The 27,577-nt window shown below is 34.6% G+C and overlaps 2 protein-coding genes across 3 annotated transcripts; one reads left to right on the top strand and one right to left on the bottom strand.

The window, feature by feature from the left end:
• Positions 1-593: 593 nt before the first annotated feature.
• Positions 594-19,775, bottom strand: LOC128231194 (phosphatidylinositol 4,5-bisphosphate 5-phosphatase A-like). 2 transcript variants are annotated; one of them, XM_052943686.1, is made up of 13 exons: positions 19,528-19,775; positions 18,517-18,621; positions 18,176-18,269; positions 15,853-15,969; positions 15,027-15,134; positions 14,610-14,677; positions 14,086-14,197; positions 11,570-11,679; positions 11,091-11,241; positions 9,458-9,532; positions 4,457-4,600; positions 3,647-3,832; positions 594-3,044 (listed from the first exon to the last, which is right to left on the bottom strand). In XM_052943686.1, exons 1-13 carry the CDS (start codon positions 19,704-19,706, stop codon positions 3,033-3,035), a joined length of 1,461 nt encoding a protein of 486 aa, XP_052799646.1. In that variant the 5' UTR covers positions 19,707-19,775; the 3' UTR covers positions 594-3,032. The 2 variants fall into 2 exon arrangements, with proteins under 2 accessions (XP_052799646.1, XP_052799647.1); XM_052943687.1 differs by lacking the exon at positions 9,458-9,532.
• An 83-nt stretch (positions 19,776-19,858) lies between these two features.
• On the top strand, positions 19,859-27,241 carry LOC128229991 (ribosome maturation protein SBDS-like). The gene is made up of 6 exons (XM_052941955.1): positions 19,859-20,142; positions 22,834-22,963; positions 23,620-23,820; positions 24,003-24,087; positions 24,818-24,906; positions 25,883-27,241. Exons 1-6 carry the CDS (start codon positions 20,009-20,011, stop codon positions 26,009-26,011), a joined length of 768 nt encoding a protein of 255 aa, XP_052797915.1. The 5' UTR covers positions 19,859-20,008; the 3' UTR covers positions 26,012-27,241.
• Positions 27,242-27,577: the final 336 nt, after the last annotated feature.

Raw genomic sequence — 27,577 nt, 5'->3', positions numbered from 1 at the left:
TTTGTTGATTCTTGGTCGCATACTTATACATTTGAATGGTCATACAAAGTCTTAAAGACGTCAACCTAAGGTACAAACACAAGACTTCTGTATGACAATAGGGTGCTATCCCTGTATTTATAAAAAACTTCAACCTAAGGTACAAACACAAGTCTATATGACATTAGGGTGCTAGCCCTGTATTTATAAAAAAAAACACGTCAACCTAAGGTACAAACACAAGACTTCTATATGACATTAGGGTGCTGGCCCTGTAACTGGTCTGTAGCTGGCCCTGTATTCATTAACCATCTTAGTGTAGCAATACTCATATTTGACAGATTGTTTTTTTTCAAATCCTCTGTTCTGTTTCATATGCATTTGCTATTTACACTATGGTCTTGTTTATTTACATAGTGTTGGTGTACAAACATTGTAAACTTTCTTTTCACATTCTACCTCGTAAAAGGCAGTTTTTAACCAAGTTGTTTTATGACTATAGCCTCTGATGTCGAATTGCAAGGATGTGTATGTTATGCCATGACAATGTAAGCCTGATGTGGCTCTCTTTATGACTACTACTCCAACAAGGTGATTGCAAAATGAGTGAAATAAACAATTTGTATAGCACTTTATTGATGAGGGGGTATCATTTCAAAGTAAAGATATAGATCTTTGATTTCTCATATTTAGGAACAAAAACTGAACATATGACCCTTGATAACAACAAGGAATTGAGATTTAGCAACCACATACATTTAGACAACGTATTTGGCACACGCTTTTAATCTTTACTAGTTTTTGGCTTTTAATCTTTACTAGTTTTTGGCTTTTTGGCTTTTAATCTTTACTAGTTTTTGGCTTTTAATCTTTACTAGTTTTTCGCTTTTATCAAAAGTTGAGATAAAAAAATACACATTCATTACTGCCATAAATCTGCACTAATTGTTCTTGATTACAGGACATACAATGAATGATTATATTAAATATATCCAATACAATCTGTTATGAAAAAGCAACATCAAGAATTAAATATATATATATAAAGAAAACAAAGAAAAAATATGTATAAAATATAAAACAAACAACAGAAATATAAATCACTAAAATGAGTAACAAATAGACAAACAATGAAGGAATGCAGAAAAATGAGTTTGATTGGTTAAAGCATTGTGTCGGACAACAGGACAAATATAGGAAGACATACAGTGGATTGTTGTAGTTTAAGCCTTCGAATGACAACCAATGTTTACAGATGATTAGGTTATAGAAATACTAAAAAAGGATAAATCAGTCTCATAGTGTAAATCAGAATCAGCAAGAAAGTAAAAGGGAAGGAATTTAAGTATCTTCCATGGGCAACAGTGTAATATAGCTTCATCCAACCGAAGTGTAAACTTCATTTCTGCAGAGAAACCAGAGGGTTGGGATGAACCTATCTTACATGAGCGGCCATGGTAGACACTTTTTCTCCCACTTCTGTTAAGCAAGATAAAGTAAAAACGTATTTTAATTTATTTTTCACATACAGGTACTCTATTTATCTTTGCCAGTGGGCCAGAAAAGCCAAATATTTGGATTTACTTTACTTACCTGGGGTGGGAGAAAATGTTTTACAGTCAATAAATGAGGATCATAAGTACTGATTTAAAACATACATGTACAACTAAATGTACATGCCAGCTCAACAACTGTTAACATATGATGCACAATCATCTTAAACAGGATAATAATCCAAAATATCTTCCTTAACAAATAAGCTATGAATATCTTAAGAACACACAAAGATGACACAATGATGGAAGGCCATTAAATGGCATTTGCAGACAATTACTAGTATAAAATCACAGGACAAATCATACTGATTAAAACCCTAATGGATTACACAAACACTGCAGTGGCATATAACATGGAGCTTCAGAATGAACACAATCATTCAATGAGCAACATTGTCTACAGAACTCTTTCTGTTTGTGTATTAAGTTTGAGCAAGCAAGTTTCATTGAAATACTAAATATGTAATCAACAATGATGTGAAGTGCCAAGTTCACAAAATATCATCAGAACATTGGTCAATACCACTTGTACCTGGGTCAGGACGTAACAATTATTGATATGAGACAATAATTAGAAGAGAAAAATGGCTTGCAGGTACATATAAAATCATATGAAAAAGCAACAGCCCTGTTTAAATATAGTTTTTCAATACTTAAGCGGAATAGAAAGAGAAAAATATGTTAATTCCGATATGAATAAAGGTGTTTCGGATATGGCAACTTTCATTTTAGTCTCAAAGGGGAAAACAATCACATCAAGGTTCTTATGTTATTGTGAGGAAACTTGACACACATTTTCACAGACATCTCTTTTTGAATAAGGCACTTGATGGGTCACAATTAACATTTACTTGAAAGTTAATAAGCATCAAAAAGTTACAAAATAACATTCACTTGTATGCAGAAATTCTGGAAACTCAGTTTTTTGTCTAACAATAGATCATTCAAAATACAATAAAATATCAATTCTCACCCATTTTATATTTTACAGCAATTTCTATTCATTTTGCCATTCAAATATTGAACAGCAACATAATGATATAAAATACTGTTAAGCATTTCCAAGGGTTTATTATTAATGTTAATGTATACTATTTCAGCATTCATACTGCATGCTTGCATGAATAGTAGGAATTATCCTCAACATCTTCATTCACATAGCTGAATAGCAAATGCTTAAAACTTACTTTTATTATACAAGCGCAATAAAAATAAGCTAAATTGTTTGAAATATGACCAATACTAAATATAACCCCAAACCTTCTCTACAATATCAAAAATTAAAAAGAAAACAGAAGGGCATAGTCACACTGAAGTATCTGAGTACATGTAGTAGATTTCTGGTGTACACATTGGTAACATGTAAATCTTAATGCTGAGGTAAGTCTGTAATAAATGTTCATGGCAGCACTATGGTTCTTTGGCCTTGGGTACAGATCTGCTGTTAGCGGACGTCATGTGAGATGATATGTATTAGCTGATTATGCCCCCAAATTCTTAGGCAACAACCTGAAATACATCATGAGAGCATACATTAAATTGCACGGCATGTTCACTGTTCTCAGGACGTGGATGCCATATAAATAGAGAAGTAACATTACTGTGCAAAAAAACTGCTTTCATAGTCTACTAACTGACAATCAGTCCTGCACATATTATAAACTATACAAAAGAACGTACAGAAAACAAAACGAGAGCACCACAAAGTGATTGCCAATCACTCATCTGTTGTTGTTTTTTGTCAAAATAAAGTTGCATACTGGTCATTAAAGTCAGAGTATTAGGCCATGCTATACATGTGCATATTTAAACTGGCAACATGTATGTCTCAATTTTCTTTTGAATCTCTTGAACAGTTTTGAGTAATGGCCAGAGGCCGTCCCAATAACTCAACTCTTTTTTTGAAAATAGACAAGCTTATAAAAATTAAAACTTTACATTTAATATCACCATATTCCAGAAATTGTTGTTCTTGAGTATTTTGACTAATATTTAATTTAAGGAAAATGCAACACAGACAGTGAGACATTCCTTGTTTACATACATGTATACATCAGTCCACATGTAAGTAAGACCATCAAGCAAAATAAGACAAGAATCAATGACCTCACCTCAAACTCATTACTGAGGCCCCTCAGCCAGTTCTTGTGCTTGCTGATATATCCCAGCTGGTATTTACCAGGAGGAACCTTGAGATCATTGCCGCTGAACTCCAGTGTAACCCCGCCCTTGATGTCTTCTGCATTGTTCTTGCCATACACGTAAATCTTGTAGTCATCTAAGTGCTTGAATGTGGCCTAAACAAAGATTTCTGGAGTTAAATGGTCCATTGTAAAAGGAACAAAGCATTACACATTTATATGTAACATGATATCAGACAAAAAACAAATACTGACTTGACACCTGAAAGTCGCCACTTGACTGTTTTCTTCGTTAATTTAGGGGCATAATTTTAGCCCATGTTTTTGGAATTGCTACACACACTTGCACTGTCGGTTTAAACTGTGAATATCTTGAATGGTTAGCAATTTACAGCCCAAATTTAAGCTTTTGCAAAACACCAACAGCCAGCACATAGATTACAAAGAGTATGTTAGCTCCTCCGTTTTATAACAAGAGCAAAGTAATACTGTTTTTTTATCAGCTGAAGAAAATGTATAACTTAACAAATACTTATGGCAGAGTAATGAAACTTGCTCCACATCATTATGTGACATTGTTAACATCGTGACCATACTTTTGTAGTCATGGCAATGTCAAAATGTTGACCAATACTGTCACATGCTTAAATTATACTTCTATAACAATACTTCATGCATTACATTTTTTTTCTAAAAACAGTTAATACCAAAAATGGTATCATACCCTACAATTTATAATAGGAGTGATTTTAGTATCCAGCCAGTAAAATACCCACTAACCGGGAGGAGGGCGATCCAATCCCACGGTGAGGTATCAGGCTCTATGCCTTTACGCACGCTGTAGTGGAACTTGGCATCCACCCCATACTTCCACTTGGAGATCACGTCAAATGTGACAAATGGGTACGCTTCCTCATTGAACACCTGGAATTGAAGATCAATACAAATGTAACAAGTTAATAAACAGAAAAACATTAATGCCTATACTTAAGTCCTGCCAATGTGAAAGCCACTCATACCCAGATCCTACAAACATAAGTTGTTGTTCTGATCATTTAGAAATTTGTTAAAGTCAACAATGTTGTTAACTAAATTGTTTACTTTCAAACATGAGATATGTTCCGATGGGTTCATATATTGTATTCAATCAAGTACAAATGAAGTCTTATAGTGCAGTAATATTAAGATGCCACTGGGAACACAAAAACAAGTCTACAAAACTGACAGAGATTCTTAGTATGAATTCAATAAATCAACAATTGTCAATATATCCGTTATTTTAGTGAGTATGGAATCTAGACAGTATGGTACAGGTTTTACATGAAGGTGTTTAGAACCTCATTCAAAAGCCAATTCTGGTAACAGAGCCTCTTCATAACAGATATTGCTAAAACTTGGGCTGCCATGCACCGCTTTACACCGCACTGTACTCATTAAGTCAACCAGTAAGCCTTTCAGTATTATAAAACTGCATTAAAATGTAGGTTTTCGTAACAAACTTTATTATATTGTCATGTATATTCACTCATAATAAAACAAGAGGCCCAAAAGGGCCTATGCTCTACTGGCTTGGTTTGTGTGGTCAACATCACTGTTTTCGAAAAGAACCAACCTCTTATGGATATCTGAATACTGTACAAGTTTCATTGAGAAGACTGTATCATTTCGCAAGCATTTTTACACAATAGCATTTTTTTTTACTATCAAGGCCCATAATCTAATCATTTCAAGGCCCATAATCTAGACATGCATGGGTAGATCTAGCTGGTTTTCAAAAGGAACAGAGCTCTAATGTATATCCAAACACTGTACAAGTTTCATCGATATACAATCAAAACTGAAGACTGTATCGTGTTAACAAGCAATTGTTTACACAATAGCATTTTTTTATACTATCAAGGCCCATAATCTAGGCATGCATAGGCAGATCTGACTGGTTTTCGAAAGGAACCAAGCTCTAATGGATATCTAGATACTGTACAAGTTTCATCAAGATACAATCAAAACTGAAGCCTATATTGTGTTAACCTTTGGCCAGTAGAGCTAAAAATTGCCAACTCAATGTACTTCAAGCAAGACTCATTAAAACTTGATTCAATTGTTAATGCTATCATATCAAAATGCTGCAAAAGCAGTAAAGATTAATATATAATGTTAAAGTGATATTCAACACATGCTAGCACTCAAAAAGTGGGACAAAGACAAAAAAAAAATGTTTAAACTGTATTGAATCAGCATTGTTGTTGACATGTTGTAATGATTGAAATGACTAGTATTATCCATAGCATATATCAACAACAAAAGCCACGAAGCCCATGTAGAACATGCATTCTTCACCTGGGTACTAAAGGTTCTGAAAGAATCTTAAAGGGACTAGACACTAGTTGATACAATTTCAAGATTTTTTTTTATAAAAATACATAAAATTGATATCGTTGTGTACCACACATTGAATCTTACATAGTGATGTATCGCATCACTTACAACACATGGATGTCTTGTGTATTTTTCTTTTTTGAAATTTACAGGCTATCTGTACTAAGCACTTGACTTTCACATGCTTATCATACACAGTACACACTATAAAATGGAAACCATTATGTGCTATTTTTAAATGGTTCAAAGACAGTGACAAAATATGGTTTTAATCATGTAAAATGAAATTACCTATGCTCAAACTTGTCCATGATGTATGTTTGAAGAATGACCTCTATAACAAGGTTTGTCTTACATCTGACCATTGCACCAAGTTATTTTATAAGACAAGAGCACACAAAGCATATTTAAACTTGGCCTACATTTTAAATAAGACAAAGATTGAGTGATAGGTGCAAGAAAGTGGCCTTTAGATAAAGTGGCCTTTAGATTCCTAACAAGTTTTTCTCCTCTTATATTTGACCAAGTGACCTACTTTTATTATCTGACATGACCAATAATCAAAATGATCTAAAGATTCTGACAAAGTATTATGAACATTGGTTAGATATTTTTGTTCCTAGGGTTCACAAGCAAAATGTTGAAAACGTTTGAATCTTGACAGGCAAAATATTAATTGAGCTAATACCGTAAGAGCACTGCGTAGCGAACATCACTGTTTATTTTTCTGTAAAAAAGGCATTACTCAACAATCATTAAAGCCAGAGTTATGGGCCCTAAACATGAGTTTAGTCTCTGGGAACATGTATACCAAGTTTCATTTGAACATCTTTAAGGTGTCATGACCAAGGTTAACATGGTTCAAGTTTTTGCCTGATGAAGCTGCTTACAACATCATCATAGCTTGCACAATACCTCAAATGTTTTTTCTTTCAAAATCTGACAAGCTAAATAGTATTTTTTTGATGAACAATTATAGTCCAAAATTGATCGAAAAGGTCAACATTGGCGACTGTTAATAGATATTTGCATGATTTTAAAATTTAAACCATTCTTTCAAAACAGTATGTTTGAAGAAATGTTATTCGAAAGTGTACGCATTGGTAGCAATTATAAACAAGAAACTTAACCAAAACCAAACCCAAGATGCACCACTTCCCACGCCCTTTAAGATTCTTTTCAACTCAAAGGGGACACAACTTTTTTTCTTACCTGAGACACACAGATAATTGACTCCATGTGCACAACTAAACATAATCCTGTTTAACGTTCTTGTATAGTTTCATCACTGGCTCTCATGCTTATTTATATAATAGATAAACACAAGAGTGCATGCTCTATATGCTATTTATCAGCTTAGTCAAGAGCCATAACTCTGGACTTAATGCATGCAGCCAAATACTAAACCATGTGAACATCTTTAATTGCTGTTTAACATTCTTGTAAAGTTCCATCACTCTGACATACAAACAAACTGAAGGTCAGATTGACAATCATGCCAAAAGCTATATGTTTAAGGGCAGACATAATTAATCTTCCATTCAAAATTCTTCCATTTAGTATTAATCCTTCCGTAAAGCAAAATGTGATGTTTCTCTAAGCATTAAAATAGTTGACTATTAATTGATCAATGATTGGTTTTCAATCTCTTATAATAGATAGCAAAATAGTGAAAAGATGACATTAAAAGCTAAAAACTTGGTGATCAAATGACCTAAATATTGATGATTTGCAAATCACAAAATTGATGACACTACAAACAGCTTTACAATCAAGCAAAAAGTAGCACAAGCTTCTTGTTAATAAACCTTTCAACCAACATATCATTATAGAGATTATTATAATCATAACACAGACAGAAAATAATGCAAAGATCAAAGCGCCACATTCAATAATAGTTCCTTTCCCTGCCAGGCATAAATCATATTACTGCAGTTTGCAAGAAAAAAGAGTCTCCTTGATTCCTACACGTGCATATACAGGTTCAGGTTACCATCGTTACAATATACCATATATAACAGCTTTGACACGCAAAAGGAGTACATTTACAAAAATATCAAGTAAATCACGTCAAAAAGGGTAAAACTTTGAAAAAAGGGTGCAGCCCTTCAGCTAGATTCAGTTCTGTTTACCAGACATGCGAAAAATTAAAGACTGATCTTACTGACCATTGATGACATTAAGATCGTATTCGTTAGAATATCAATTATGGTATAATGATCAATCTAAATATTTATTCTGAATAATGTGTTATGTTGTTACATTTTTCTTTGACTAAATGAATCTTAATCTATTTTAACTAACATTTTCATACAGATATCTAGTGCAATAAGGACCAAATCGCTCATCTGATTACAATGTCAGTGGTTATTAAGGATGTTGGTAAATGGCCACTACAAGAAGCTACATATCAATTATTAGACTTGGCCTTGTGGTTTCAGAGGAAAAGATTTTCAAAGATTTTGCTACAAAGTTTATAGAAAATTTGTGGCATCTGGGATGGGGCCACTTTTGATCACTCACTGGAATGGGGCCACTTTTGACCACTGGAATGGGGCCACTTTTGACCACTGGGAAGGTGCCACTTTTGACCACTGGAAAGGGCCATTTTTGACCACTGGGATGGGGCCACTTTTGACCACTGGGATGGGGCCACTTTTGACCTAGGGACAAAAATTGACAATTCTTGGTAAAGGCTGCATACCAAATCAAAGGTCTTAGCCTGAGGTTTCAGAGAATAAGATTTTCAAGGATTTTACTATTTAAATATATAGAAAACCTGGGGATTTTTGTAAATGGCAACTAACAGGGGCTAAATACCAAATATCAAAGGTCTGGGCTACCTGGTTTAAGAGATAACAATTTTCAAAGATTGGTGAAGGATCACAATGTGAGGCTGGATACTGGGCCATGGGTTATAGAAAAGTTTTTAGTTATAAAATGTTAACGCTGGACACCAGACTCAGGGTGATCACAAAAGCCAAAAAGAGAAAGAAGGGAAAGGGAATAGACAATAATTATATATACCTGTATACCTGTCAAAGCCTAGCCTAGCATTCTACTATTAATATGTGGCAAGTTACTGGGTAAAACAAGTGAGTGTGAACACTCATGTATTTTTATCATTTAATGCAGGGGTCATTACTGAATATATAAGATTATGGCATTATGTGTAGCTAGTTTCATGTAAATAACTTTATTATAAAATCATTTAATTTATGACCAACATTCAATTATTTGCATGCTCTTTAATGCTACTGACGAAGATGAAAAGACTATGACATTAACTTGACCATTGTACCTTGAAAAACAAAAAGAAGGTAAAATGTCATTGTTGACAGGTATGCTTCTATGTGTATACACTGCTTAAAGCATGGGCTACATGATACTCCCTGCCTCACTTACTTTGACATCAAAGGCACCAGATATGGGCTTGTGGTCGCTCTGTAGGTAGCTTACATGGCTCCTATAGTGCAATGGCTACAAGACAAAGCAGGGAAACTCAATACACTGATACAAGTATGCATGTGTGTGTACAACCACAACACCAGAAACATACCTGCCAACATGTAAACAACACATATACCCTTTAATCAGTGCAAAACAACTAAAAACTTTAATTTTAGCAGCTACAGCATCATGTAATGCATTTGTGCCATGCGTTTGCGACATTACAATTGAGTCAATCTAAACAAAGTGACATTCAGACTTAGACTATGATGCACTCAAATAAGATCGGTTAAACATTCAAAAACACTTTAAAAACATATTGAGATGCATCTACAACATTCATTAAAATACACATTAACAGTTGGCAAATATGTCTTAACTTACCAAAAGTCTAATGTATACAATAGTATACCTAATATCATAAATGAGCTTCACGAAGCTGAGCAATATATGCTCAACAACAATATACTACAATATAAGGTACCTTCCTGTTAAAAAAACCTTTAAGTTTGCTTCAATCTGTTTGAACCAAGAAGAAGACACAGCCATTTCTAACAGTAGCGTTACCCTAGACCTTAAAGACCTGAACTGTGATCCCAAACCAGGTTTTCAATGGTTGACTTAAGCCTCCATTGTAAGATTCAGTTTCAACTGTTTTTTTTTTTTTTAATTTCTATAACACTTACCTTTACCTTGACTTTAGGAGTCCCAAACACAATCCAATTAAAAGGTCACCATAAATTCTTCCTAAATACCAAGGTATTCTGAGTCTCTTCTTACACACAAAGTTTGGACAAGATATGTCAACCCTTACTTAAGTTATTCCGTTTCATAGGTGAGCTTGACATCTAATCCCACCCGCCCAGCCTCCCCCCAACCAAACAACGACATATGTTGTTCTAATAACCAATTGTCGCTATGTGAAAACTTGGTTAAAAAGAGGCTTTACTCAACAATAATGAAATCCACAGTTATGGGCCATGCTAGAAATGCTTGAATTGTCTTTGGCAACAAATATAGTTATACAAAGATTAATTTGAACATCTAAGCTGCTTTTGATGTCCAAGGTTAGGAAACGTGCTCAAGGACTACAACACCAAGGCCGTGCCATTACCTTGAAATAACAGACAAGCTAATAAATACAAATCAACTAATAATAACAAAATAGACAAATATTACTCATGCTTTCTCTCTACTTGTGTGCCCATTTACTTATAAACAATGTACATTACAAATCAAAACATCAACAATACAATGTAAACCCAGGGATAAGCCCAGAGCCAAAAATCAACGAATCTTCTTCCATATCAGCGCACTAACTACCAACAAGATTTGAATGAAAATCTAACCATGACACGCAGTACATCCATCACAATACACTGTTAACGATGGAACCCCCTAAGAAAAGCTTTATTTAGTTCTTAATACCTAATGAAATACTCTAGGTCGCAAATTGACACCAGTAAACTGTAAAAAAAAAAAAGTCAGGAGTCCTAGTATTCTGTAGACTGTCTTCATTTGATCTAATAGCAAAAGAATACTTGTAACACCTATTTGTTAAGCAGGTAACATGGAGCCATATACATACATTGACAAGGAAGGTGGCTGTGACTGGCTTATGGTCCCCTCGACTGTATGCAGGGCTAAAGTATTTACGCTGCTGGACCTTCAGACCATCCAGGTCCGTGTGAGCCCGCCACAGGATTCGGTCACACCATGCAGGCACACGCTGCTTCTCGCTGTACAATCAACAAACATGTAATCATATGTAATGTACATGTACAAATAGGTGGTGGGTTGTTGTTCACAATACTGTGACAAGTCCTTTGGGGTACCTAGCAAGCATGTCACTTTTAAAGCACAAACCACAATGCATATCATCCGCTTAAACTTTTCAAGCGTTTATGTTTACAGTTAACAATTTTCATTAATCATTTCACTTGATTACACCATTGTTACCTTATCCACTGTTTTGTACCATTTCTTTACGTTTCTTAAACAGTAATTAAACATACTTGAATGAAACAACATTTCTTATTTAAACCAAATGACTTCGCCATTACCCACCTTGTGTCATACACATCTGTGTCCTTGTCAAACTTGTATGTGGGTTTGAAGTTGAGAGGCCCTTCCTGGAAGTCCACCAACATGAGACCCTCTTGCTGGGCCTGCTTTAACTGAAGATACAAATGAAAAGATCATATCAATATGCCAGGCATTCATTGGTTAATAAAGTTTTCACATTCTGTGCCTTGAACAATGATAACCTTAACTATAAACTAGAGATTGCTTTTTTGAAAAAGCGCATGTCTCCCCCATTGTGTGGTCGTAGGTGAGAAATAATCAATGATGGACATGAAATTTGTACTTTTGGACTGGAGACGCACAAACATAGGGGTCATCTACTGGTCATGACCAACCTGCATACAAAGTATGAAGTTCCTGGGTCCAAGTATGAAGTTCCTGGGTCCAAGCTTTCATAAGTTATTGAGCCAAAAGAAGTGTGACGTACGTACTGGTGACAAAGAAATTGACCTTGACCTACTGACCTCAAAATCAATAGTGGTCATCTTATAATCAAGACCAACTAGCAAACCAAGTATGAAGTTCCTGGGCCGAAGTTGTGTTTAGTAAATCAGCGGAAACTGTTATTTTACCTCAAGGTCACCTTCACCTTTGACCTACTGACCTGAAAATCAATACGGGTCATCTACTAGTCATGATCAACTGGCATACCAGGTATTAAGTTCCTGGGTGGAAGCATTCTTTAGTTATTGAGCGGAAACCATTTTTTACCTCACAGTATTGTGACCTTCATCTTTGACCTTCTGATCCCAAAATCAATAGGGGCCATCAACTAGTCATGACTAACTGGCATACCAAGTATGAAGTTCCTGGGTGTAAACGTTCTTGAGTTATTGAGCAGAAACCGGTTCTTCACCTCAAGGTCAGTGACCTTGACCTTTGACCAACTGATCGCAAAATCAACTAGACATCATGACCAACCTCACTTCAAAGTTTGGTGAACCTAGATCAAAGCATTCTCCTGATATTGCACGGAAATATTTTTTTACATTAGAGGTCACAGCGACGTTGACCTTTGACCTTGTGACCCCCCAAAATATAGGAGTTTTCTAAACCTCATGATCAACCTCCCTACCAAGTTTGGTGAACCTAGGTCAAACCATTCTCAAGATATTGAGCGGAAATGTTTTTTACATTGGGGGTGCCGCGACCTTGACCTTTGACCTAGTGACCCCAAAAACAATAGGGATCTTCTACACCTCATGACCAACCTCCCTACCAAGTTTGGTGAACCTAGGTCAAACCGTTCTCAAGATTTTGAGCAGAAATGTTTTTTATATTGGGGGTCGCCGCGACCTTGACCTTTGACCTAGTGACCCCAAAAACAATAGGGATCCTCTACACCTCACGACCAACCTCCCTACCAAGTTTGGTGAACCTAGGTCAAACCATTCTCAAGATATTGACCGGAAATGTTTTTTACATTGGGGGTCGCCGCGACCTTGACCTTTGACCTAGTGACCCCAAAAACAATAGGGATCTTCTACACCTCATGACCAACCTCCCTACCAAGTTTGGTGAACCTAGGTCAAACCATTGTCAAGATATTGAGCGGAAATGTTTTTTACATTGGGGGTCGCCGCGACCTTGACCTTTGACCTAGTGACCCCAAAAACAATAGGGATCTTCTACACCTCATGACCAACCTCCCTACCAAGTTTGGTGAACCTAGGTCAAACCGTTCTCAAGATTTTGAGCAGAAATGTTTTTTATATTGGGGGTCGCCGCGACCTTGACCTTTGACCTAGTGACCCCAAAAACAATAGGGATCCTCTACACCTCACGACCAACCTCCCTACCAAGTTTGGTGATCCTAGGTCATGCGGTTTTCCAGTTATCGATCGGAAACGAAGTGTGACGTACGGACGGACTGACGGACTACCGGACTACCGGACTGACGGACAGGGCAAAAACAATATGTCTCCCCCAGAGAGGGGGAGACATAACTAAAAAAAATGTTATTTATTCCGATGAAAAGCATTCCTATGGCCGCCATTTCAGAGCACCTGTTGTCATCATGCATATACAGGAAACAACAAACTCTACTGTTCGCATTTATAAAATTGCCAAAAAATGTGAATTGATAAATTGAAGGCATGTGTTCGGTGGACCATTTTATTGATTTACACAGCAATGTATGTACATAGCTAAGATGCAGCGGGTACTGATTGGTATTTCAAGTTCTTGACATGAATTAAGCGTCTTTTAAACGTTACTGAATGGGGAAAAATACTGTTCTTTTACTGCGCAGGATTCTCAAAAAGATTCGCACAGTGTGCATTTTACAAGACATATAATTATTTTATTTTCATTTTTTTATTTAAATGATCCCCTACAAACTTAAAGAACAAAATGCAAATTAATTATGCACATATTCTTTTCAAATTTTGTTCATATATCTGTAAAACATGTTTGTCCCTGTTAAAATATAACTTTAGGAGAGATGTAAAAGCATCTTTAAATCTGTTTGGCTACAAGGTACATATCTCGTATGTTACCTGGTCTAGTTTAAAAAGCTCTTCAAGACGATTCTGCTGGGTCAACTCAACAGCTCGGTCTCGGCTGATTCCCTCCAGACGGCAGTTCAGGTCACCCATCCAGAACACATAACTGGAATAAGGGTAGATTACAGTGTTTGTAGCAGTGCAAATACGAATTAACAGAAATGAACTCATATTTATTCACTTTGTTTTTGTTTTTATCACCTCAAACTGCATTTAACATGACACACAAGGACCAAATTTATTAATCTCTAATAATTTAAATGAAAAATATTGATAATTTTACTTGTTACTTGCATTGCAATGTAAAATCATTTTTCATATACTAATATTTTTATCATCTGCGAACAGATCTAACATTGCATAATGTATTTATTTATTATCTCCCTTTATAAACTTCAAGTCGGCGAAGCTATGGTTCAGATGTGAGATAATACAGTTTCTGAAATGGGACAAGTTATAACCTTAAACCATAGAATGTTTGAACACAGTCATGCAATACTGAAGACTACAGTACTTACTCATGGTCCAGGATATTTTCCACATCTGGATCTCTGAAACGCTGAGTCTTCAACACAGTGTTGAAGTCCTGGTAAAGATTAACACAATCTACCAATATTTTGTTCAGGTAAATGGTTTACCGTTACAATTATGAATCTATGAATTTCTAAATCTCTAAACTCAAAAGAATATTATGAAAAATTCTAACAGTTTATTTTGTTTATATGAAAAACATGAGCTTCTTATATTAAAGTTAAAAAATAATTACAGCAGAAACATAGATAACCATTTATTTGTGTGATAATTTTAGTAGCTGAATTCTAAACAATGACAATAGCTCAATTTAAGTTATTGTGCAAACAACTACAAATCTCGGAAAAAGAAGTGAAAAAGCAGAAGTTAAGTGTGTGAGGAAACAGAAAGAGGCTGGCACACACCTCAATACGTTCAGCCATGTTCTCCATGTGTGCTGCTAGGTGAGTGTTGACGATGATCAGGTTTACCCCGCCTACGTCAAACCTCACACTCACACCCCCCTTGTTGCCCTGCAAACACACACAGAACAATACCTTCAAACTCACGTTTGTTCGAAACATGGCATTAATGAATACTGATCGGATTACAATTTTATGGCAAAAAATTGTTTTCTTACAACTATTAAACAGTTTAAGAAAAGTTTTTCTGTGTTTTTATTTCTATTTCTGTATCATTGTAACTGGTTAGTTCTTTGTAGATGAGACAACTATGTCATACTATTCAATGTTCAGTCATTGTGGCTGCTCTTTTTGCAACACAAATGTGTTACCATAATCAAACATTTCAATTAGTATGTACCTTGAATAAGTAAACAGTAGATGATTTGAGATAGAGCAACTAAAAGTGACCACGACAAAAATGCAACTACAGACATGTGTATTTATGAAAATAAACACTGTTGAAAAAAAGATATTAAAATAATTATAGATACATGTGACTCATGGTTAGCCACTAAGTCAGTTGAGATACAAATAACTATAACAATCAGTACCAAACTTACACCAAAAATGTCCTCCTGTAACAACAATGAAAAATAACCCTATCAGAACTATAAATGTACATGCCCTAACTAATTCACAATTAATTTCTGTCTGAAGGAATGAATTATGCCCTGGGATTAAAAAAAAAAACACACACCATAATATCCAATTTAACTTCATTCCAGTCAAGAAATATTGAGATTATATGTGAATACTTAAAGGTAAAGATTGAAACACCTGTACGTACCCACCATCCTCCCATGCCGGCTTTGGAATACTCAGACTCAATACTGGTAACGTTGAGCAACAGTGGACGTCGGACAAACACCTGCAGCGATATGGCCTGCATGCGAACAACTTTGATCTGGAAAACAACAAAATATTGTAAGAAAAGTTAAATTAAAGGCATTACTTCTTCAGTCAAAACTGGTTTAAAGACACTTGCGCATTTCAAATCACTATTCATTGGGGTAAATAGGTAATTTGTATTCTTTGATCGTGATCATTTTAGTGTCAAGGTATTGCAAGGAGTGTAGTTTTGATTACCGTAAAAAGTTGACATGATAGCTCAGTTAATAGCACTTCTAGCTAATAATCACTGGCATTGGTTTGAGCACCAAACAAGGCAGATGCTTTGTATCAGTTCATTGTTATTACCCAGTATATGAATCAAATTGTACTTTTATGAATTGTAACCAGAATTTTAAGAATGTAGATACTTTGAAAATGAATTCAACTGCTTTTTTCACAATGTACAACCAGGTTTCTCGAGGGTAACTGGAAAAACATGACTTCTTTACGTGATTTCAAAGTATTCCGATACATCAATTGTGCTTAAACATCAACGAGATTTCAATATGTTTGTTAACAAAACCATATTAGGGTGAAAAATTGATGTGTGTAAGCATATATGGATTTGTGAATTTCTGTCAAATGAAATTAACCTCCCATTCAAAAAACGTCAAAATCTCAAAAATTCATGTAGCAATGGATACAATAGTTTGGATAACACTCCTTCATAGAATTATTAATTTAATTATTTAAACATGGTAATGTCAGAAAAGTTTCGAGAAAAATAAGTTATTGTCTTTTTTTTTATTATATAGCATTATAAAAATATTACTGTATGTTCATGTGCCATGCTAAACGTTTTTAATGGGATCTCATTAAAAACAACAGGTAAAAATTAATGGAAATTCTTACTTGTATATAACTACAGATTGACTAATATAGGGTAGTTCAACTATGCTGCCTATCTGGATCAGCAGATGTCAAATACAACATGAAGGAGCAAAAAAGGGATCTACATAAAGTTAATACTGGTAGGTATTTTAAACCTGGCACCTAATATCTGGGTTGTCAGGTCTGAGGTGGAACTTACGAGGTTTGTGTTAGATTTAACGTTGTATTTCACAAGCAACCACAGAATGACAATATTGCTTAGTTCAGGGGACTGTGTTTGACATAATAGCACATATATATTTTAGTATTCCAAATAATTGTATGTGGAAAGATTTTTGTTACGATTTTATATATGGCAAATCCTTCATTAGGGATTAGGTGAATCCCCTATTGAATGTCTATTATTTTAGACTTATCAATAAAGGTTAATTTTTTCAGGTGTTCGATTCTTGTGACCTACTACAGGGTGGCTTTAATTCCATGAAATAATGATTATCTATTACTAATATTTTGACTATAGGTTGCCACATGTAATATTTAACACTGACCATATTTTCTTAAGCCAATGCCAAAATGCCCAAATCTGAGTAACAAATGCATACCCAGACCAAAAGATTTATGTGGTGCCTGATCTAACTGCAGGAACATCTTGATGCAAGTTAGTCTTCAAGGCAGTTGATGTTTGTTCTAAATAGTGCCATGATTCCAAAATATTCAAAATAGTAGATTTACCCCTTCCAATAACTTTAGAAACATCATGCAGCCATCTTTGATCATCAAAAAATAATTAAAACGTGTTTAATCTTAATGAAAAAAGACAACATAAATTAAACCTAATTTTCAAAAATATTATAAACCCAAGAGAGATTTTACATATATTGGGTAAGACTGTATGGAACATAACTTAAACTGAAAAAGATAAAGTGTAAAAATAGCTCGACATCAACAGCGAATAGCAACCATTGAAAAAGTTCAGTCCTTTTCCGAGCATGATTTAGAATGTGTAACAAAAATAATTCTATAATTGTTTTGTTCCATATTTATATAGTCAATATTCTAGAATTAAAATTGATTTTCTTTTTATTTCTTGGGTGTTAATTAATCACCGCAAAACAAGGAAATCTTGATTTACTTTATTTTACCTCCAAAAATATTTTTATAACTGTTTTCAGGAATATCAATATCAACACCTTAACACCGCAAGATACCTGAACTTTAAAAAGTTTTAAGGGGTCAAGGAAAGAGAATACAGACAACTTTGTTTACCTTAAGCTATTGACATATTTTATTTTCAAAACAGTGAAGAGAGACTTTGATGGAAACAACATGGTTCAATATTTAACTTCCATAAGAATCTTTACTATTTCATTCTTCTATGTGTTACCTACCCTGACATAGTTCATCTGGCCGAGAACATCAGTGAGCCTGCTGGTCCATTGATTGTCCTTATCATCACCATCAGATGGGTCCATCTCCTGGAAACTAACAACACAACATACTTAAAAACATGTACTTCCTGATGCTGGACACCTTACACTCAACAAATGTACGTTACATTCAGACAACAAACTTACAGTACTCTCAGATGCTAGACACTCAAAACTTTTAAACTTGAACTACAATGATAAGTTAGTTTTCATAATGGCCATTCTTCATCATCAAAATAATTAGAATATTACCAACTCTTTTCAATTCTTTTTAAAAAAGGTCACCATCAAAATTTAAGTACCCAATGCCATAAATGTCTGGTAGCTGTTTTGCCTTAAGATCAAGAAGTTCCACAAGATCTTTGGGAGGACCTGTAGCTCCAACATTCCATGTCACAAGATAAACACTGAAAAAATAAGTACATATATAACTTATGCAAAAACACAAAACAGATAATCTAGGAGAATGAAAAAAATACCATGACATTTTTTGTGCTTGAACCATGAAATAAATTATTCCAACCTCAGACAAAAAAGACATTCTGAGTGCTACCTTTCTCTTCATGTGCCTGTAGCTGTAAATGCACTGGCCCTCCTACTTTGAGGAAAAGGGGTCAAGTGCTTTTGACAAGGGATTGAAAGACATATTTTAAACTAAACCAAATTATAATAATACTCGAAACAATGTATATTGGCTAGAACTTAATATATTAAAAACACTTGAAACAAGAGGACAGCACGCTTGACTATACGCCATTTTGTCTTGACCCAAGGGCCTTAAATGTAATTCCATGAAAGGTTACTTTGAACTCTTCCTATATGCAAATGTACCAAGTTTTGTCGAAGAATGTCATTGACATTGGGCAAGTAGTAAAGCATCCTTATTTTTCAAATAGTTATGCTTAAGAGGAACAAGTAATGAAATCATATTGAAAGATGGAATATTATTATTAATTTTCTAGTGTCAGCCGTATAAGGCACTTCCTATATTACTGCTCGGCTACCAGCAAGCTCTTCAGTGACATGAATGTGCTATCACCATGAGAAATGAAAGACCAGTGTTCACATGGTGAAAAAAGGACAAATCTCTGCATTTCATCAGACTTTATTAGAGTGTACTCGTTAAATTTTGCCTGCACATGTAATCTATCAAATATAATAAAAAAAATGTACAAGTTGGACTACATTGTTCATGTACTGCACTGCACCTGTTGACAAAATATTACATTACGAGAAAATATGTTAAGTAAACAAAATGCCAAAAAAACACACTCATTATTAAGATATTTTTATTACTAGTTGTCAATATTTACCTGACTGTGCTTGACTGAGCACCAGCTTTCCCCAGGCTAACTTTGTGCAGTTTGTCTGACACCTGTTGCATTCTGAATCTGCTATGATGCTTAGGGACCTCCTCAAAATATTGCAGTATGTAGAAATGATATAAACAAACCCCAAAAAGAAGTTTTATCGCATCATTGGCCGCTGTCATATCATAATGAAGCAGGCAGAGGAAAATCCAGTGCAGATAGTTCTGTTGTTGTTGTTGATACTTCCTGAAATTGGCTGGTACACGATTTGTGCCAACTATAGAACCATTCAATTATCTAAAAATATGAGGCAGTCTATTATTTCAGGGGAGATTACTGTAATCACCTGTCAAATATTACAACTGGTGTCGAAACATTTTAATAATTTTCCAAAAACTGGTAATTTTACTTAAAACGATACGTTGGATGATACATTTGCTGCCTTTAATTGTTTACCTCCAATTCTACCTGTATTTAAATCAAGATGTCACGTCAAGTAAAGCAGCCCACTGGTCAAAAACGCTTGACAAATGTTGCTATTGTCAGACTGAAGAAAGGTGGAAAGCGTTTTGAGATTGCAAGTTATCCAAATAAGGTGGTTTCATGGAGGAACAAAGTGTAGGTATTTTTCCTTCATGTAATAATACTAGTACTCTTCATGTAAATTTATTCAGATTTTGTATGCAAAAAACCCATTTAGACATGATATTATTATCTTAATGAAATACTTGCCACCTTTATGTGCAGACAAATATTGTAAGTAAATATTCATTTTTAGCTTGATTATTTCATGAATAAGGAGAGATATATTACTCACCCTACATGTAGCTTCTGCGTCAGCATCATACCTTGGGTATGACTCTGCATGATAGCACTTTTAAGTCATTATCATACATGCCTAGCTACAATAATGAGCGATCAGGGATACTTGTTTATTATTTTGACATTTCTTATGTATCCCTGAAACGCTACAACTCACTACCATTTAACAACGGGCGAAATGATATACTGTAATAATATGCATTGATGTTAAATAATAATGACAAAGTTGTTCAATTTTTATCCGACAGTGATTGGAATTGGATTTAGTTTGTCATTGTTAATTTGTTATTTTCACATTAATATATTATGGGTCAAGAAGACCGTTATACATGTACACAACCAGTCAGATTTTTCCCAGATTTACCAATATTGGGATACTTGATAAACAATCGACACTTTTCAGTGTTTTATGATAACTTAACATGTTTTTTTGGGCATACTGACATAACTAAATATGTGTTTAATAGTAGGCAATAATATTTTCGTAGAAATTTGAATTTATAACGGAGATAATTTCAATATTGTTGCCGCGAGGATTCTCTGCGCAAGGACCGCTTGCTACATTTTGCTGGGATGGTGGACGTCACGAGTCTGCCATAGTAAAAAATCGTCAAAAGACTCGTTGACAGCCATGTAGGTGGACTACATACATGCGATATTTCTGGAGACCATTCCGGAGGATTTGTTTAGAAAGGCTGAAAATTCAGGGGAATTTTTTCAGCAGGTCTAAGTTGGCAAAATTTAAAAGTATTTTTAGAAGCAAGTAGGAAAATTAGTTTTCATATATATTTATTTCTATGAAAACTTTTTGAATATACAGAATTATTTTATATAACATGATTTATCATATTCTTATAAATTAATTGTTTGTTGTAAAAGTTTCCTTTTGGCATTTATCAAACATTTTTTTAAATATTCATTGTGATTTATACATTTCTCCCTTGAGGTGTTGTTTGATTACATTCAGTTTCACTCACATACTGTGGTTTAATTTTGGCATTATTACCTGATGTAAAATCGCTCTTTTTTTTAAATTCTGGGGGGTTTTTATCTCCCGCCGGGAACCGGGGGATAGATCGAAATTATGATTTTTCTCCCTGCCGGGGAATATGGCAAGTATGCATTATCTCAGCAAATGCATCATGTATTGCATTGAAACTTTGATATGTATTCCCAACTACCCAACCTACTTAATTAATCAAGTTAGATATCACTTCTTTGAATATAACGCAAATCATGGGCCTTTATTATTTGATTTAGAAATTATGGTTAAGGATTTGCATTTAAGCACACAAAGGTAAATATCTCAGAAATAAGTTGATTATTGCATTGAGACTTTATACAGTGGTACTCAACCATTCAACCTAATTAAATAACCTAGTCAGATAACTCTTATTTTGCACAAAATGCAAATTATGGCCCTTTATTATGATAACTTTATTTAATCTGATTTTACAGTGATCCATGCATGTTTCACTAAAACTTTGCAATTCTTAACTTACCGTATAAGCAGCGTAATAGTCGAGCAGGTCGTCTCTGTGACAGCTCTTGTTAGTTGAACTTAATTGCGTTAAAAAAGATACTCTTGTTCCACTCTTCACTCGCTACTCAAAATATAATATATTATTTACTGGTTTGAATATTCAACTTATTAACCTTATAAATAAAAAAAAACATGCACAGGATTCCCATTTGTTTTATTAATTTTAAGAAGCATCTGAAAACTGCTGTCAACTTAAAATTTGACCTTTTGAACACCTCATTAGGAACCTTCAAAAATAGAGTTTAGTTGATTGATTTTCCTTTATTATGCATTATTTCATCAGCAGAAGAGCTGAATTTTATATTCAGATATTCCAAAAGCTTGAGTGTCAGAGCTACTTGCCTACTGGTACAGATGACTCCAAATGAATCAGGATACTTATATTTGAAAATTGCATTAGGGAAATACTGGAACATGTAGTGTTATGGGTTTTTAGATAAAAATGAGACAGCTGACACATAATACAGTTAAAAATGCATAAATAATGTTTATAATATAATAATCAATCACTTCCACATATTTGAAACATCAGAAAAATCTTATTATGAAATTAAGTTCATAAAGAAAGTTTCATTAAAGGGACTCTCTCCAAGATTAATAAAGCCTTTATAGTTGTATGTTGTTGTCCGTCTGTGGCTAGATGAAGACTAACCATTATGTTTTATTTGAACTAGTATTCCAAGTAAAAAGATGCACTGCTAGAGTTTTGAAAATAATATGCAAAAAATAATGCCATAACTGAAATTGTCAGAACTTTTAAACATTAAGAAAATATCACTATAAATTATAATTTTTGTATATGACATATATATCTAATGTCCAAATCTCCTGGATTTCCCATAAAAAAATCAAAATCCCCTTAAAGTTCTCCAAAAATATGGCATGTATGAAATAAAAGATTAGATTTATTGTGGTTGTTCTCTACATAAAAAAATGTTTTACAGAGAGACAGACATAGATGAAGTACTGCAGACCCACACCGTGTTCACGAATGTGAGCAAGGGAGAGGTGGCCAAGGCTGGAGACCTGAAGAAAGTCTTTGACACTGACAATCAGAGTGAAATCTGCCTTGTGGTAAATGCACTCTTGATTTTAATATCTATTTTGAAGTCATTAAATGAATCAAATTGTTTGACATTTTAAGATGAAACACATTCATTATTTTTTTATTTTTTTTCAAAACTTTTATTTATACCAGTACATACAAAATAACATGCCATATTTCTGGATATCTCCTCTGAGGATTTTGTTCAGAAAACCAGATGATTGTGACATCGATTGTGACATTAGCCCAAGGGATTTTTAAAGCATCTTAAAAATGCCCTGATTTAATATACTTGTCATCTCTCTGACAGGCTTCCAAGGGGATTTTGCTTGAATGGGGCCATTTCAATGAAGAATTTTAGTTGTAATGATTTCATTCATTCACAAATGGAAACACATTGATTATTTATATTTCCACAACTTCATGGTCATTTGCAATCTTGGCTAAAGTACAATTCACACAAATATGTAGCAAAATAATGAAACTGTGGCACTAAAGTAATTTCCATTTATGACTTAATGGTTTTAAATGGATTTGTCACCATTAATCACTCGTGTGCGGGCTTTTTGTGTGTGTTCTACTTTTTAAAGCATTTTATTTAAACTAGCATTTCTTGATTTTGGTTCAATAAAATTAATAATTAACATTGTTGTACCTATTTATAAAATTTTACCTGTTTTTTCAGATTTTGGCTAAGGGTGAACTCCAGGTATCAGAGAAGGAAAGACATGCCCAGCTGGAGTCAATGTTTCGAGACATCGCCACAATCGTGGCAGACAAGTGTGTGAACCCTGACACTCGCAGACCCTACACTGTCACCATGATAGAAAAGGCCATGAAGGATCTACACTTCTCAGTGAAACCCACCAGAAACACAAAGCAACAGGTAGAGCAGGCTTTCTGTGACATATAAGATCAATTGTGAATGTAAACATAATGCATGACCGTTTCTTTTTTCTTGCAAATATTTTTTTGTAATGTTACATACTTAAAGTTAATTTGGTCTGGTTCTGATACCTTACCCTTATCATAAGATTGTATTGTGTATAAGCTTTTTCTTTTTTTCAGGCATTAGATGTCATCAAGCAGTTTAAAGAAAAGGAAGTCATCCAAATTCAACGGGCCTATATGAGACTTAAACTAAGAATCCCTGGTAAGCAAAGTTATACTCATGAGATGCTGTGTGTGATCTTGCAAGGTACAAGGTGCAAACCCTACTGGAGACATGTTCTCAATATTTACTAGAGGCATTTTCTCAAACCACACTAAAGGCACTTAAACCCCACTATAGGAATGTTCTTAACCCCCCGCTATTGGAATGTTCTCAGTCCCGCATGTTCTAAACCCCACTAAAGGCATGTACTCGATCATGACTAAAGGCATATTGGTGATATTCTCATAACCCTCTAGAGGCATGTTCTAACCCCCCACTAGAGGCATGTACTCAATCTTCACTAAAGGCATATTCTCAATCCCCACTATAGGAATATTCTCAACCTCAACTTTAAGCATGTTTTCAACCATCACTAAAGGCATGTTCCTAATCCCTACTAAGAGAATGTATACACGCCCACAAATCTTTGTGGGCAGGTTCTCAGCCCCCACGAGAGACATGTCCTAGAAACATGTTTTCAACCGACACTAGATTCATGTTCTAAATCCCCACTGGTGCATGTTCTTTTCACCTCTGAAAAAAGGACATCAATTCTTGAAATTGACTTGAGCATGATTTATATTGGTTAACAGTATGATAAGTAGATGTGTTAAAACACTTACAGTAGGTTTAATGATTCATATTTATTTACAGCATGATAAGTAGATGTGTTCAAACACTTGCAGTAGATTAAATGATTCATATATGTCCCTGTTTGTGTATTTTGCAGGGAAGGAGGGTCGCAAGTTGCAGCCGAAGGTGCGTAAGGTCGCCACTAAGGTGGAGCGTGATGAGTTCGAGGATGACGAGCTTGAAATGGTAACCATGACCATTTAAAATGAATACTTTCAAATCTACATGCTTAATGCATTATGCATATCATAAAGATATAGTACAGCAATTGTTTAAAACTCCTTGCGCCATGCATTATCATATCCCCAGTTTGATATCTAGAACTACCCGGTATATGTAAGTTGCCTCCATCATGTCACATCACATTTTGTTCTGTTGCTTAAAATTTTGTGATTTATTTGACATCGCATTTATAACCTTTAACTTTGTGAGAAATGGTTGGAAAATCTTATGTCACAAGTAGCTCTTGCACCTGCTTTCATGAAACATCACGGGAATGTTAGTCAGCATGGAAGGTTGTGCACTCGTGATTTGTTTGGCATTTTACTCTGTCTAACAATAGTTATAGCCCTTGACTTATTAGAAAATCGTCTGAAATTTTTATTATAAATGGTTTGACCAAGCTTGTTTCACCGGTACACTCATGAAACTTCAAAGGAATGTTGGTCCACATGGAATGTTTACCTGTTGTTGTTTTTTACATTTCGCTCAAGTTATGGCTCTTGACAATTATCTCAAGTGTTGCAATTACACTCATAATAATTCTGGTCAACATTGGAAGTTGTGCACCTAGGATTTTGTTTATAATTTAACACCGTCTAACACCCTTGGCGTAATAAAAAAGTCAGTTTGTTTCGCATGTAGCTCCAAAAGTATTGCACCTACTCTCATGAAACTTCATAGGAATGTTGTTCAAGTTTACAACCAACATGCTTACGTTGTTGATAACAACTCTGAAGTTCACTATTCCCTTTTCCAGACAGCATTTGGGGGTATTTACATGAAAATTATTATCTAAAAGTGTTTACATGAAATTTATTATCTAAAAGTGTTTGTTTTTTCATACTTTAAAGTTTTTTTTATTTTTTTCATACTTCATTCCATTTTGAATGTTGACATGTGTAACTAAATCATGTAGTTGCGATTTCTGCTATATATATAGGTGATCCTGATTGACCCAGGGGCCTTCAGGGAGGTCGAAGAGCTGGTGAGGGAGGGAACAAAGGGACGGGCACAGATTGAGGTGCTCAGTCTCAAGGACGTCGAGGAAGGGGATGAGGTACTTGAATGACCACAGGAGGTAGTGACAGGTTAGCCTGGATCTTGTGCCTTACCGTAAGGCACAGTAACATGTAACCTTCCCCATGTGTGGACTTTTAGGACTGAAACAGATTATGTAGGTGATGGATATACATGTACTGACTTCAGTTATAGACTTTGAGGTACCTCTGGAAGTTTTTGTTGAAATGAAAGCTTTTATGTATTGTTTTGTATGCAAAGCTTAAAGCGTGCCAGTTATTATTTGTACCTCAAAATGGTCTTTGTTGAGCCATTACGTTAAATTTCACATGTTAAAGATTCTGAACAGTTAATTATCAATAAAACTTATATTACTTAAACTTAAACTTAACTTAAAACTATATTTTAGTTGACAATATTTTCCATCACTCAGAAGTTTATTGAATATTGTAAATATGTGGGAATATAACTATAAGTGCTTATTTCTGCATTACCAATGATACCAATAGTGTTCATTAGTAACATTAAATATAAGGTGAAAAGGTGAATGTAAGTTTCATTGAGAAAATGTAAATATCCTGATCCTGACTATGCATGAAAATTATTTTTAATTCATTAACTATACCTCCAAAACAACAACTATACCTCCAAAAAACAAAGTTTTATTGTAGGAGGAAGGAATATAGGAGGGTCAACCAGTCTTGGTTTTATCTTGATGATAGCTTCTTAGCCTAAGTCTAAGGGTCGACCAAGAATTAGGTTACAAACCACTCATTTTTGAAGGAGTAATGGTCCCATTTTAACATAGAATTTTCCAGAAATAGTGGCCAGATAAAAACTCATGACAGATGTAAATACCTTTTACTGGGCTTTAAGGTACAGAGAAAATATAAGGTCTAGATCGACTTTGATTTCAAACCACCAATTTTCTGACAGAATTATTGCCCCTTTCCAACTTTTTTGTGCCTATTAGATTAAATAAGGCAGGTATACTGGTGTTAAATAGGTTTTGGTTCACATGTTAAACAAAGTAAAATACATGTAAAGTTTGACTGTGGTTAGAATCCTTCCATGTTTGATGGGGTATTAGCCACTCCTGTGACAGATCTTGTTTAATATTTTTGTATTTTATTAAACATAATTAACATATGATACATGTAATAACAGAAATCGACAATATTCTTACTATACATGTATATATGTTAATGTGCATGGTGCTTGGATTTAGCATTGCCATCCACTGTTAAACAGTTAGTTATATAAATAAAATCATAAAATACTACATTTTGGTTTTAATCCCTGCAGTATGCATGCATGCAATATCAGATGTACTTACATTGCCATAGTCTTCTGTTGTCTTCATCAGCAAAATTGCTGTCACCACACAAACACCTTAATGTTGGCCTTAACTTTGAAAACATCAAAGATATTAATGTAAGCTTAGTATACATGCATACCATAACATTATGCAGAATTTGTGTGTAGCAAGTTCAATAAGGATTAACTTAAAAAAAAAAGAGAGACAAACTTCGGCACCCACTAGCGGTGCTCTTATGTCTCCCCAGTGGTAGGATACATTTGGATGTGCTGTCTGTCTGGGTGAATGTCATATATTTGG

Source organism: Mya arenaria, chromosome 4 (assembly GCF_026914265.1).
Source record: "Mya arenaria isolate MELC-2E11 chromosome 4, ASM2691426v1".
Lineage (NCBI taxonomy): Eukaryota > Metazoa > Mollusca > Bivalvia > Myida > Myidae > Mya > Mya arenaria.
The sequence above is the reverse complement of the archived record's forward strand: the minus strand, read 5'-3'. Positions and strand labels throughout refer to the sequence as shown.

Coding starts and splice junctions, on each gene's coding strand:
- LOC128231194 (XM_052943686.1), bottom strand. CDS start 19,706: ATGACAGCGGCCAATGATGCGATAAAACTTCTTTTTGGGGTTTGTTTA. Junction 18,622..19,527: donor GCTCAGTCAAGCACAGTCAG/GTAAATATTGAC, acceptor TTATTTTTTCAG/TGTTTATCTTGTGACATGGA. Junction 15,970..18,175: donor GCCAGATGAACTATGTCAGG/GTAGGTAACACA, acceptor GTTGTTTTCCAG/ATCAAAGTTGTTCGCATGCA.
- LOC128229991 (XM_052941955.1), top strand. CDS start 20,009: ATGTCACGTCAAGTAAAGCAGCCCACTGGTCAAAAACGCTTGACAAAT. Junction 22,964..23,619: donor AGAGTGAAATCTGCCTTGTG/GTAAATGCACTC, acceptor CTGTTTTTTCAG/ATTTTGGCTAAGGGTGAACT. Junction 24,088..24,817: donor ACTTAAACTAAGAATCCCTG/GTAAGCAAAGTT, acceptor TGTATTTTGCAG/GGAAGGAGGGTCGCAAGTTG.